This window comes from Musa acuminata, chromosome BXJ3-6, assembly GCF_036884655.1.
Source record: "Musa acuminata AAA Group cultivar baxijiao chromosome BXJ3-6, Cavendish_Baxijiao_AAA, whole genome shotgun sequence".
In the NCBI taxonomy this organism is placed as follows: Eukaryota; Viridiplantae; Streptophyta; class Magnoliopsida; order Zingiberales; family Musaceae; genus Musa; species Musa acuminata.
Window position 1 is genome coordinate 39,945,603 of NC_088354.1, and position 13,376 is coordinate 39,958,978.

The following is a 13,376-nucleotide window of genomic DNA, read 5'->3' on the forward strand; positions in this document are numbered from 1 at the left end:
CGAATTAAAAATTTTCAGGGTTTGGGTCTGTCAAGTAAGAAAGTGTATTTTTGAGAAAAAAAACATTTAATAAAATATTTTTTCGAAAAAACACTGATTTGTGATAGAAACTTGAATTTTTAGAGAAAAAAAACACTGTTACCTTTGTTTATTTTTCCTGAAATAAGAGAAAAACAGCTGGAAATAATTTGTTTGAATAACAAAATGTATTTTTGAAAAAAAACACGAATTAAAAATTTTCAGGGTTTGGGTCTGTCAAGTAAGAAAGTGTATTTTTGAGAAAAAAAACATTTAATAAAATATTTTTTCGAAAAAACACTGATTTGTGATAGAAACTTGAATTTTTAGAGAAAAAAAACACTGTTACCTTTGTTTATTTTTCCTGAAATAAGAGAAAAACAGCTGGAAATAATTTGTTTGAATAACAAAATGTATTTTTGAAAAAAAACACGAATTAAAAATTTTCAGGGTTTGGGTCTGTCAAGTAAGAAAGTGTATTTTTGAGAAAAAAAACATTTAATAAAATATTTTTCGCAAAAACACTGATTATTGGGATAGAAACTTGAATTTTTGGAAAGAAATAAAACACTGTTCCCTTTGTTTATTTTCCTGAAATAAGAGAAAAACAGCTGGAAATAATATGTTTGAATAAGAAAGTGTGTTTTTAAAAAAGAACGAATTAAAAATATTGTGGTTTGGGTCTGTCAGACAACCCCAGAATCACCCCATCTGGTCTGAGGACCAGCTGAGAACGATCCTCTGCGGCCTCAATCGTACGATCTTAGCCATTAATCACGCTCTGATTCTGAGGTCATGTGTCATCAACCAGATTATGTTGCCTGTCTGCTTCGTACTCGAAGTAACAGTTGTACGAGCCTATAGAACAGATCCTGTTCAAGTAAGGTCGTACCCGCTGTTCTCGCTGGGCTTCTAATGAATTGTTTGTATCTTTCATAAATAAACGATGTGGGACTTTAGGTAACAAAGCGGATATGATCAACGGCCGTGATCTTCTGGGTTGGAATAGATGATGATGTTCGAACCGTTCTCTCCTTCCTTTCTTTTCCTAGACTCCTTGTTCGTGTCCGAGACGGTCTCCGAATCCATCCAAAAGCTCACTATATAAGTTAGAAGCAGAAGCAGAAGCAGAAGCAGAGAAATCAACAAGCAAGAAGATATGGAGTTCAGGAATAAGGAGAAGAGCATCGCAAAGTTGGAGGCAGAAGCAAAGCTGGAACAGCAACAAGTGAAACCAAGCACAGTCGTCGACGACGTTGGGTTTCACACGCCGACATCATCGTCGCACAGGATTCCGTCGTCTTCCACTTGTCCGCCGGCGCCCAGGAAGCCTCCGCCGCGCTCGACGAGGGTGTGCAGCAATCCAGCTGAAGGCCGACGCAGTGCTAAGCTTTCCCTTCGATTTGACGACTCCACCCTCGGCCTCGACGCCTTCACCCCGGTGGCCAAGAATCCGCGAGCAGGAGACGCCGCCATCCAGCTGAAGGCCGACGCAGTGCTAAGCTTTCCCTTCGATTTGACGACTCCACCCTCGGCCTCGACGCCTTCACCCCGGTGGCCAAGAATCCGCGAGCAGGAGACGCCGCCATTGTCAACTGACCATAAGATTCTTACAGCTAAACAAATTTCCTAGTGATTGTTTTCTCTCTGTTCTTTTCTATTTTGTTTGATCAGATTACATGTAATCCGATTATTGGATTTGAATAAACACATCTGAAAGTTTCGGTTTTGCATGGATTTATGTATACCGATCTTAATTACAAGGAACAAACAAGAAAAATCACTAAGGATATCAAACGATGAGATACAAGCACAGAGCAATAACATCAATCAATGTACGATGTGATTGCTTTAGGAAATAGAAATAGATGACATTGAGTACAGCATTAGTCATCCATCTGACTAATTGTTTTCCGACAGCTGAAAAAGCACGATAATATGAGTCAAAATGATATTGGATTACGGGTCAAGTCATTCATGAACTTCCACTAGACTGATCAGAAACAAACACTGTGTGGGCATCGCTGAGGCCACCAAAATAGGAAGTCAGAAAGCAACAAGTATTCCAGCATGCATCCTAAGTCTCTTTGAACTAATAATGCCACCTTCAATCAAGCGATCTTCTTAACGATATCCTGAATGACCTCATCCATGTCGAGCTTCTTCATGGGTGTGAATGGCCTTGGCATATTCTGCAAGGAAATGAAGGAGGTGAGCTACTTATTCTAGTAAAGATGTCTTTTGGTGCTGAGCAACTTGATCAGCCTTCAGGCCATGAAAGAGAAAGCACTTTAACCAGATTAATGACCTATAAATACATATAGAGTAATTTCTTGAAACCGTGTAATACCACTTCAACCAGATAAAAGAACTCATTCGCCACTCTTTCCCTATCAGCTTGATTCATCCATAATCACACACAAACTAAGATCCTTAATTTAGTAAGGACTAGTCATCAGCATTTCGATGAAGACAGTGTGAAATAGCTATCCGATACACGTTTGCGTGCATCCTAAGCAAAGCCTGTGAAAATGATGTTGTAACAAGAAACCAATTTTCTAAAGATAATATATTAATAAGACAAGATTGTACAAGAGTTACCAATAATGAAACAAAAATTTGACCGCTTTCCTCACGTATCTCGAAGCATCCCCGTCGTGGCTGCATATATTATAGAAACCAAACCAACCGATTAAGTAAAGGAGAATAGAATATGACAGAATCATGAATGGCAGATAAACATTATTCATTTCCGTTAATAAGAAGAGAATATACTTTTCTTAACCATGAAATGTTATAAATAAACATACTGATTTACTTATGTAATACCACCTTGTTTGGGAATTTGGACAGCAGCACTTAGAGGAGTGAATGCATTGTATTATAAACATAGCAAACTTAATCTGCATCACAATTTACCAAGTATATAATGCACAAAACCCCATATGCTTAAGAAAGATAATCTCATGCTTGCTAAAATAGCCTGTGGCAGATATGTTAAGGCACTGTACGATTTGCATGCTGACAGACAAATAGGCGAGTCAGTAGACTTGACTATTTTCATATGCTTTGTAAGAATTTTGATGATTTTATCATCTTTAATTCATACCATGATTTCATCCTAACCAATTCTTCAAGCGCTGGTCTATCATTTATGGCCAAAAATTTAAAATCAATTGGACGGTAGGATATACTAATATCCTGTTGTTGTTGAATGAAGTCCTATCATATGTTCACTATGCATCTTATACTTTTACACTATCAAATGACTTCAACAATTCAACTTGACCGGAGGCTATATTTTGGCTGAATTTGTGGATCAAATAAAAAAGATTCATGAAAATGCAGTTTATATATATGGATGGACTAACAGGAAATAAACGTAAAACTTATATGTTTACAATCTCACATTCGCTTGAAACAGAAACAAGATGCTTCGAGTGTGCATTTGACTGCAATAGGAGTTACCAATACATAATTGGACAACATTACACCATCACAAACATGACAACCATTGGCGATTCAAAATTAATTCACAATATAAAGTATGAACTGAAGATAAACAGTAACATGGTTGACTAAATATCAAACTGCTTTATTTTCCTTTTTTGCAACATAACATCCATAAAAAGGTGCTCATTGTTAAGCTAGTCAACAAGTTTCCAATCTAGCTTCATTGCGTGAACCATTTAAACAAGCAATGCCCTGGACAAGAAAGTTCCAACTGCAAGAAGAAGCATACCTTCTCAGGATTAATTGTAACAACTGTTCCAGGCACAGCACTTTCAAGGCCTTCCTTCACCCTTATGGCCCTTGTCTTGAAGGAATTGCATTGTTTGCTGAAATGCAATGATCAAGATAAAATGCCAAAAAAATCACAGTAAAACCTTCAAAATAGTAATAACTAGAAGTCTCAGTTACCAAAACAGATCATAGCAGTTACCCAAGGCACAAGTTAACATCACCACCTTGAGTAAAATAATATGCAGAGCACACAACACTGTTCCATGAAAGCACATACAGACCCAACATGGGTGCCATAGAAAAAACACAGGAATCAATAAATACACATAAACCTGACTCTGAATTCCTTATATTATTTATTTTCACTAAAAGTCATGATACAATATTTAGGATCAAAACAATACAAGAAGCAGAAATGCAATTTTACCATAATTAATAATTAACAAATTTTCGGCAAAATATAAAAACAATGTTCTTTAATATGTCTACATAACTGTTGCAGTGTTCAAAGTTGTATATACTAAATAGGACTGCTTGCAAGGAGTGTGTTCGGATCATATCTGCCACATGACATATAATCTAAAACATGCAAAAGGAAAAGGTGTGCGAAAGAGAGAGAGAGAGAGAGAGAGAGAGAGAGAGAGAGAGAGAGAGAGAGGATATTTACCATATGGATTTCTAAAAATGTTAAATTGAGAGGATTGCAAGGAGCAATTTTTATGTAAATGGATTTCTTGTAAGATAATCTCACGGAAAAGAGAGAAAATGTCATGGATTGCTAAAAAGGTTCGAAAGATCCAACGGTTCCATGCAGAAAGGGATGTCTAAAACCCTAGTTTCAATCCAACAAAAAGAGCCAAAATGCTTCTTTTAATCTGTTAGAAAGCAGAAATACCCACCACGCCTCGATGACGACGGTCTTGGCGGAGACGTCAGTGTTAGCAGGTGGGGAAGCATCGGGGGCTCCGTCGGCATCGGAAGCCTTTTTCTTCGCCTTCGCATCATCAGCCTTCACCTTGGCACCGTCCGACTTCTTCGCGTTCCCGTTCAACGGAACTTTGGCCTTCTTGGACGGCTTCTCAGCCGGAGGATCCGCCCTCTTCCCGGCGGTGGCGCTCCTGGTCTTCCTGGGTGAGATGGTCGGCGGCGGAGCAGAGCCCTTCGCTTTCCTCTTCGGTGCCATCACCTTACTCGTTCACCCTCTTTCGCCGTCTCTCTTTGAACGCGGCTTCGGTTCTCTCGCTTTCTTCTACCTCTCTCCTCCACTCGCGGCGTTGTACACGAAGTGTCCCGAGCACAGTGACTCTTTTCCCGCCATTTTCATATCTGGATGTGGTGACGGCCGGTGAGAGTAAGCCGCTGTCACCAATAATTCTTGGTACGTACAACCCAACGGCGTGACAAATTGGCGGCTGAATTTTAGTGGTCGACAGAAGGGGCCCACACGTTCTTCTCCAATAAAAAGCGTGGGTCTGACCTACATAAGTCGGAATCCCCTGCTGGGCTCAGGTAGGAGATCCACACCGACCGATGCGCCACCCAATTGGCAATCACAGCCGTCCATCAGCTCTCTTGATAGACCACACCCCGCTTTTGTCCGTTCGCCTGTTGCCGCCCCGTCCTCCGTTTCCGCTGCTAGGGTTTCTTTGTCTTCCGTGGCGCAGGTATGAAGCGATCCGTTGCCGTTGTCTTTTGTCTCACCCAAATTATGGCTTAGTAGCAGCTCCATCTGGGTCTACCGATGGTGCTTCCTCAGTCGAACACCGGTATCTTCGTTGGGCTCAACAAAGGGCACATCGTCAGGAAGAGGGAGTTTTCCCCTCCCGACCTTCCAGCAGAAAAGGTGTATGAATGTGAAATCCCTGAGAATGGATTCTTGTTTAATTCTTTAGTTGGAAATTGGGGGAATATATATTTGTTTTCTATTTTACAAGATGGGATGATTGTTTGCACACAAGAGATTGATTTATGATTAGATCAAATGACTACTTTTAGATGGAGACATGGAACGGCCGCTGATTGACTTTGTGAGTTTACTGTGACGAGTTGGATGGTATGTTTAAATGCAAGCTATTAACCACACTTTGAGGCAAAAGATCCCCGACCTCATATCGCCGAGACTTTCGGCTTTGTTATTGTTGTTGTTGTTGTTATTGTTATTTATGTGTTCTTTCCTTGAGTTTCATACGATATTGTTGAAACAAACCATGACTGTGTATTATAGACCATGGAATTCTTGCTATACACTTTGTTTCTGATATAGAAATTGTACTTGCAATATAGAATCCTCTCTGATGTCTTGCATCATCATCTACTTGAGAGGAACAGGTAGCTAGCTATATTATAAACCAGTTAATGCAGAACAAATCAGAAAGTTGCTAATATTTCTAACTATATATAACCTGATTCGGAATTGTAGTTATCTTCTTTTCTTTTTGATTTTTTCTTTGCCTTGGATATTAGTTCTTGTTATACAATCTAAATGACAGATATGGTGTTTTTTTTTTAAAAGTCAATGGATCAAAGCTGATAAATACTTTTTTTTCTACCATATGCTTCCAACTTCTATCTCTTGCTAGTTGCATACAGTAAAATGACAATTATACTCCAGAAATCTAGCGAGAGGGTTTATTTATCAGGAACTTGATCAGGGAAGTGGGTTGCTTTGTCCCATATGAAAAGAGGATCACTGAGCTTCTGAAAGTCGCTAAGGACAACATGAACTGAAAGTTGCAAAAAGAACGCTGGGAACTCGAGAAAGAGCCAAGAGAAGAAAGAGGAGATGGCTGATGTGCTTCGGGTGATGAGGTAATTAGCTCTGTTTTGAATTCACATTTATCTGAGTTACAAGAATTGATTAAATGCTGCTGAACTTTATTTGATAAAGGCATATTTAAATGTGATTTTATTATGAGGAATATGAGGCTGCAATTCAATGTTGTTTGATTGATGCATATACTTTTGTTCTTAAATTGGGTTTGATTAATCGGTTTCAGTATATTTTCCGCTATTATGACTAGGTTCCGAAATATTTCCTGCCATTACAACAAAAACTGTGGTTGGCATAGGATATGTCAGTGTGTTGAATAAAATCAACAATCGTGACAAATTTAAACTGTCATGTAGAGAAGTGGAATTGATATGCTAATTAGCATTATGAAGGATGGTATATACCTCCTCTTTGGTATGATTTTAGCCAGGTTTTGGTTCGACCATCAGTTGTGGTTGAAAGTTAGGTGGCTAAGGCAATCTTAGCACATTTACGGAATCGATTTAGACTAGCTACTTAGTGGGATCAAGTTTCATGAAACAGGATTTGCTGTGAGAATTAAGACGAGGAATGAATTACGTTGGATTGCATTATCATATTGATCTTTTCTGAATGTCTGAATATTCCAGCCTCATACTTGTGGTTCAGAGCTTTTGGTAAGCAAGCATCTCATCTCAAGACAGAAGCCTATAGAATATGCCAGCTGCTGATTTGTATCTTTACCTGAATGCTTTTGGGTCCTGAAACTTCTTTCTATACTCAGGTCTGCTGGAGCGAGCGATAAAACGAAATGATGACGCCTTCTGCGACCCTTTGGATTTTCCATAGACAGAATTTAGGCAGCTGGATTGACATCTGGTTAAATGTTTGTTTACTTGGATGGAGACTTCTTGCTTAGAGATTTTTTTTTTTTTTCGTTGTTGTAGCTTTACAAATTTCGACGATCATTATCTCATTGTTGATGTTTTCTGCTTACTGTTCTTCGAATCGAACAGTGGATAATCAAGAGTTTATTACATGTGCTTTGGCATTTTGGATCTCATCTGCTTGATGTTCGTCGATCGAGCACTTCATTTTTGAGTAATCTTATTATTTGATGTTGCTATCATCTTCACTCCCGTTGTCGATATTGCTTGACATATTCGTGTTTCGCAGATACATAACATGAATGAAAGAATGCCTCAGAGAGAGACGCCGACAAAGCCATATACTTGACTTGCAAGGGAGCTAAAACACATCGCCAATAGATGTCGATGACAGTTCACCGGTCATGAGAGGACATGTGGATCTTCGTGGATGTTCTCATTCGACTATGGCCAAAATGTATTATGTCGATCTGAGAAAAGTTAGCTTTCGCACGTCACGAATACCGGTAATAATTTGATATTGAGTTCTAATTTCATTAACTGACCCATCACATCGTCAAATCAAACCCATCAAGACCTTCGCGTTAGGTTGTGGTCGCTTTACGTCGGAAGTGGAGTCATTCATGTGGGATTAGGTCTGGTTGTTGGAGCGGCCGTGTAAACCCTGCCAACGCGCGGTTTGGTGTACACGTCACGGGGTTGACTAAACCGAGAAACCTGAGAACGATGCATCAAGTAAACAGGTCCAAGTCGAGCAAGACTTTGACTCTCGGTCATCAATCTCCCTCCTGCCCAGCTTGCTTCAAATCCCTAGCCTCTTTCGATTGCTGCTTCTGGGAAGCTAGGCGATGGAGGAGAAAGAGAAGGGATTGATGGTGGCAGGGGAGGCGGTGGTGCGGCGGCTGGCGGAGGCGGTGGAGGAGATCGCTGCCATCTCCGACTACCGGAACGCCTACAGGAAGCCGTTGTGCAGCCTCGCTCGGCGGATCAGGCTCCTCGCACCCATGTTCGACGAGCTGGGGGACGGGCGCGACCCGATCACGGAGCCGGTGGCGAGAACCCTAGCCCCGCTCGAGGACGCGTTTGCTGCCGCCAAGGACCTCCTCCGGCTCGGCAGCGAGGGGAGCAAGATCTTCTTGGTATGTTGGTTCGACAAGTTCCTTCGAATTATTGCCTTGCCATTTTATCCCACACGGACATGTCTTCGATTTCTTCATTTTTGGCCGCGTGGTTTGTGAAATCAGTGAGAATTTTTGTGCTTCTACATCCATTGTAGCTAAAGGCTTGGTTTTGATTTGACAAACATGATGTGTTATTTATTTTTCTTTAAGATAGTTTACTGTTCAACTTGAATATGAGGGGGAATAGTTTGATAAACGTGTCTTCGATTTCTTCATTTTTGGCCGAGAGGTTTGTGAAATCAGTGAGAATTTTTGTGCTTCTACATCCACTGTAGCTAAAGGTTTGATTTTGATTTGATAAACATGATGTGTTATTTATTTTTCTTTAAGATTGAAGGGGAATAGTTTGATAAACATGTCTTCGATTTGTCCATTTTTGGCCGTGAGGTTTGTGAAATCAGTGAGAATTTTTGTGCTTCTACGTCCATTGTAGCTAAAGGCTTGGTTTTGATTTGACAAACATGATGTGTTATTTATTTTTCTTTAAGATAGTTTACTGTTCAACTTGAATATGAGGGAGAATATCAATTTCTGAGATTTCCTTAAGTTAGGAGCTCAGGAGATTTTTAGGGGTAGTTGCAACAGCCGTAATCCCAAACTGGAAAGACAAGTAAAAAAGGTAAAGGAAACTAGAAACAACCTAACTAATCGTTCGATGGAAAGGAAAATTACATGCCAGCAGTCACTAAAGAAGTAATCAATTATGTATATACCGAATATTTCCAATGTTGGAAGTATAATGATTTGTTTCCTTAGAACAATATTTCAGATTGATCGAGTTTGATGTCTTAGAGTATGAGTTGTTGCCGGTTGTTGTCAATTGTTGATGGTTCTTGTTGTCACACAACAATGGTTATAATAATTGAGGGGCAGGGTTTTTGGAATTATCAACAATGATCACGATCATTGAGGGATAGGTATTATTTAAAGTTTATTTTTAAACATAATTTAAGCATGTGAAGAAATCTTTCTTAAGTTGTTTCAAAATTACTTTGTTGAACTACCTCAAAGAAACCATCAAATCTCATCATCAAATCTCCCCCCATCTATGTTGCTAGCTGAGAGTCATTTGTTCTTTCAAAGGGAACTTATCTTACTCCAATGGTATTAAACCAAAATGATCATGTTGACTTATATTCTTTCATACATATTGCTACTCTGGCTATACAAGAATCTTAATTGACCTAAAGTACACCAAGAACTTTTCTTGAACCAACTGATTGGGATCCAGATCCCATAATCCTAATTAGATGAATGGAGATCAAAGTATTTTTACTGTCCAATTATTATTTTTAGTATTAAATGTTTTCTTTTTGCTTGTTTGCCTGCTTACTGTAGCCCTTTGTTACCTTCACATATTATCTAACAGTTTCTTGCTTGTGATGATATGACATATATAGTTACTAGCAGTAACTTTTGCATATCATGGTGGCATGTTTTAATTTTGCTGTGTTGATTAGGCCATCGTCCTCTATATCTAACTTGCTAAGCTTACACTTACTGTCATGGTTGGTGTTATTTAGCTGATGCTTTCGGCTTCATAGGCATTATTAAATTTGTTTCTACTCTCTTGGAAAGAAATAAATGGATATTCAGATGCTGTCTCTTGAAGAGTACTACTATCCACTCAGTGAAGTGAAGACCTTTGGTTATTACCTGCAAAAACTGCCATGACCAAGACTTTAGATTCTCGGTTTGGGAAAAATACTGCTCTGATTATTTTTACTTGGATACTTAGATGCATAATATGATTGCCACTTTGGGTTTGAATGTAACTTTTTTGCATGGACATTGCCTCATGTGATCAGGTCCTAGAGAGGGAGAAGATGATCAAAAGATTTCATGACGTAATTTCTCAAATAGATCAAGCTTTGGATGGGATTTCCTTTGATAAACTTGAAATATCAGAAGAAGTTAGAGAACAGGTACAGTCACCAGAAAACAATAACTTACTACTGTAAGTTTAATTCATTAGCATATAATTTCTATTTGAAGAACTCAAACTTATAGGGTAAAGAGAACCAAATTTGATTTTCTTAATGCTGTGCCTAATAAGAAACATTATGTGTAGATTGAGTTGGTACATGCTCAATTCAAAAGAGCCAAAGAACGAGATGACATGCCCGATGCTGAGCTGTATTCTAATCTCTTATCTCTATACAACAAGAGCAATGATGCCATTTTAGATCCATATACTTTAGAAAGATTGGCAGAACAATTACAGCTAGTCACCATCTGTGATCTTACACAAGAATCATTAGCTTTGCATGAGATGGTCTTTGCAAGTGGTGGAGATCCTGGAGAAAACATTGAAAAGATGTCAATGTTGTTAAAGAAGATAAAAGATTTTGTGCAGACCCAGAACCCTGAGATGGGCACTCGCTCAGATTCAAAGCCTTTCCTGTTGGATGGAAAGCCAAAAGTTCCTATTGTTCCTGATGATTTCCGCTGTCCAATCTCACTGGAGTTGATGAAAGATCCAGTCATTGTGGCCACTGGGCAGGTATCTGTTGAACTCTCAGTTTTCTTCTATTATTATGAAAGGTTAGGTGGTGCTGTCTTTGCATTACATTTACAGATGATTTTCTTATCTATATGCAGACTTATGAGCGGACATGCATCGAAAAGTGGCTGGCGTCTGGCCATGACACTTGTCCAAAAACTCAACAGAGGCTATCTAATGCATCATTAACTCCAAACTATGTCCTTCGGAGCCTCATAGAACAGTGGTGTGAAGCCAATGGCATGGATCCACCCAAGTGCCCATCCCGATCTACTAATCCCAGCTCAGCTTGCTCGTCACGTGAACTTGCTAATATAGATGCACTTCTCTGCAAGTTATCCTCCCCAAATCTTGATGACCAACTAGCAGCTGCTGGAGAGCTTCGTCTGCTGGCTAAGCGGAATGTTGACAACCGCATTTGCATAGCTAAGGCTGGTGCTATTCCCCTCCTCATAAATCTACTCTCATCCAAAAATTTATGCACCCAGGAGCATGCCGTCACTGCCCTTCTGAATCTTTCCATCCATGATGACAATAAAGCAATAATAATCTCTTCAGGGGCCATACCTGGTATCGTCCATGTTCTAAGAGATGGTAGCATGGAAGCACGGGAGAATGCTGCAGCAACACTCTTTAGTCTTTCAGTGGTGGATGAATATAAGGTGACCGTCGGGGCATCAGGGGCGATCCCTGCATTGGTGTCACTGCTGAGTGAAGGCACACACAGAGGGAAGAAAGATGCGGCAACAGCACTGTTTAATCTGTGCATATACCAAGTGAACAAGGGGAAGGCAGTGAGGGCAGGTGTGGTTCCACTAGTTATGGGGCTTCTTACAGAACCTGCAGAGTCTATGTTGGATGAATCTATGGCAATATTGGCCCTACTGTCAAGCCACCCGGAAGGGAAATCTGCGATTGCAGCTGCTCAGGCTGTCCCTCTGCTGGCGGAGATGATAGCAAATGGCTCTCCCAGGAACAGAGAGAATGCCGCAGCTACTCTGCTGAATCTTAGCGACGGAGAGCAGCAGCTCGGTACCATGGCTGCGGCACAGGAATGTGGGATAATGGGACCACTGCAAGAATTGGCCATCAGTGGCACAGAACGGGGGAAGAGGAAAGCCGTGCAGTTGCTAGAACGCATGAATGGATTCTTGGTGCAGCAGCATGAGGCATATGCTCAAGCTGAGGCTTCAACCCAGACTCAGGGTCACATCCATGCTCAGAGTGAGCCAAGAATGAATGTGACCTCCACGGATTCCGTTGACACCTAGCTTTTTCTTCATTGGGAGGTTGTGATATGCGTATCAGAACATTTTGCCTGCTGATGCTTTGTGGCTTTTGCAATTATGTGTAAACAAAGAGCACGAGTTTTTAACATTGAGCTGTAAATGTATCATCAATCACATGGTTGTACGTGGAAAATGACTTCCATTTGGTTTGTGGACTTGTATGGTTTGTGGACTTGTAAGTTTGCTAAAGTACGAGAACACTGATATGTTAAAATGGATAGTTGCAGATTCAAAAGCTTCAGCTCTTGTTTTCTTAGAGAATTCATGAATTATAGCAGGACATCTCTTTGGCGGATACTGGAAATGAAGTATTATCATATATTAACTTACATGCTTCAGCATCATGGAATCTGATACCATGTGGTGTCATGGCCGTGATTGAGCTCATGTGAGGCAACGTGAGCCAACTCGGATTTGCAGGGCCTCCTGTTTAACCTTTCCTGCTTCGGCTGCTAATTGAAGAAGCGAGACCGACATCAAAGATTCTTAGGACACCCCTTTAACTAAAAGCTAAAGCTGCCTTCCTTCTGCTGTGTGTGTGTGTGTGTGGGGTGAGGATAAACCAGGAAGGGTAATCTCTCTATCTTTGCCAAAGTTCTTCATGGACTTTGATTGCTTGCTTTATTCTCTCCAACAGCGACTGCATTGGACTTGTTGAAAGCAGACGAAAACCCAGATTCCCAAGGACAGAGTCGGGGAAGCAAAGAGAAATTTTCTGGGGATTTCACCTTTTCCTTTTTTTTTCCTCGTCTCTACTGCTGTAATATATACATACACATATATCCTCTTCCTCTTTTTCATTGTTTCAGTGATTGTGTCCTTCCCCGGACCAGCCTTCTTGGTCTTAGGCTACTCTAAAAACCCACTTCTTTTGGCTGCATGGAATTCGATGAGATCTCGGCTTTCAATCCCGCTGCTCTCTCTCTCTCTCTCTCTCTCTAGTCCTTGAGAAGTTGCGTGGAAGTTGCATCCATAGGTGTGCAGTATTAAAGTGCAAGCAAACGA

At 40.3% G+C, this 13,376-nt stretch overlaps 2 protein-coding genes and 1 non-coding gene across 5 annotated transcripts; 1 reads left to right on the forward strand and 2 right to left on the reverse strand.

Moving 5' to 3' along the window:
- Positions 1–698: 698 nt before the first annotated feature.
- LOC135641901 (small nucleolar RNA U3) lies at positions 699–908 on the reverse strand. The gene has a single exon (XR_010497839.1). It is a non-coding gene; the product is annotated as a small nucleolar RNA U3 (small nucleolar RNA).
- Positions 909–1,824: 916 nt separating this feature from the next.
- LOC135640121 (uncharacterized) lies at positions 1,825–5,030 on the reverse strand. Its single transcript, XM_065154265.1, has 4 exons — positions 4,662–5,030; positions 3,761–3,857; positions 2,620–2,679; positions 1,825–2,210 (listed from the first exon to the last, which is right to left on the reverse strand). Exons 1-4 carry the CDS (start codon positions 4,943–4,945, stop codon positions 2,130–2,132), a joined length of 522 nt encoding a protein of 173 aa, XP_065010337.1. The 5' UTR covers positions 4,946–5,030; the 3' UTR covers positions 1,825–2,129.
- Positions 5,031–5,374: 344 nt separating this feature from the next.
- On the forward strand, positions 5,375–12,612 carry LOC135586393 (protein spotted leaf 11-like). Of its 3 annotated transcripts, XM_065156001.1 has the most exons (6): positions 5,375–6,570; positions 7,688–7,904; positions 7,987–8,537; positions 10,388–10,504; positions 10,651–11,082; positions 11,181–12,612. In XM_065156001.1, exons 3-6 carry the CDS (start codon positions 8,247–8,249, stop codon positions 12,351–12,353), a joined length of 2,013 nt encoding a protein of 670 aa, XP_065012073.1. In that variant the 5' UTR covers positions 5,375–6,570; positions 7,688–7,904; positions 7,987–8,246; the 3' UTR covers positions 12,354–12,612. The 3 variants fall into 3 exon arrangements, with proteins under 3 accessions (XP_065012073.1, XP_065012072.1, XP_065012074.1); XM_065156000.1 differs by lacking the exon at positions 5,375–6,570 and having other exon boundaries at positions 7,704–7,904; positions 7,974–8,537; XM_065156002.1 differs by lacking the exons at positions 5,375–6,570; positions 7,688–7,904 and having other exon boundaries at positions 7,951–8,537.
- The last annotated feature ends 764 nt before the right edge of the window (positions 12,613–13,376 follow it).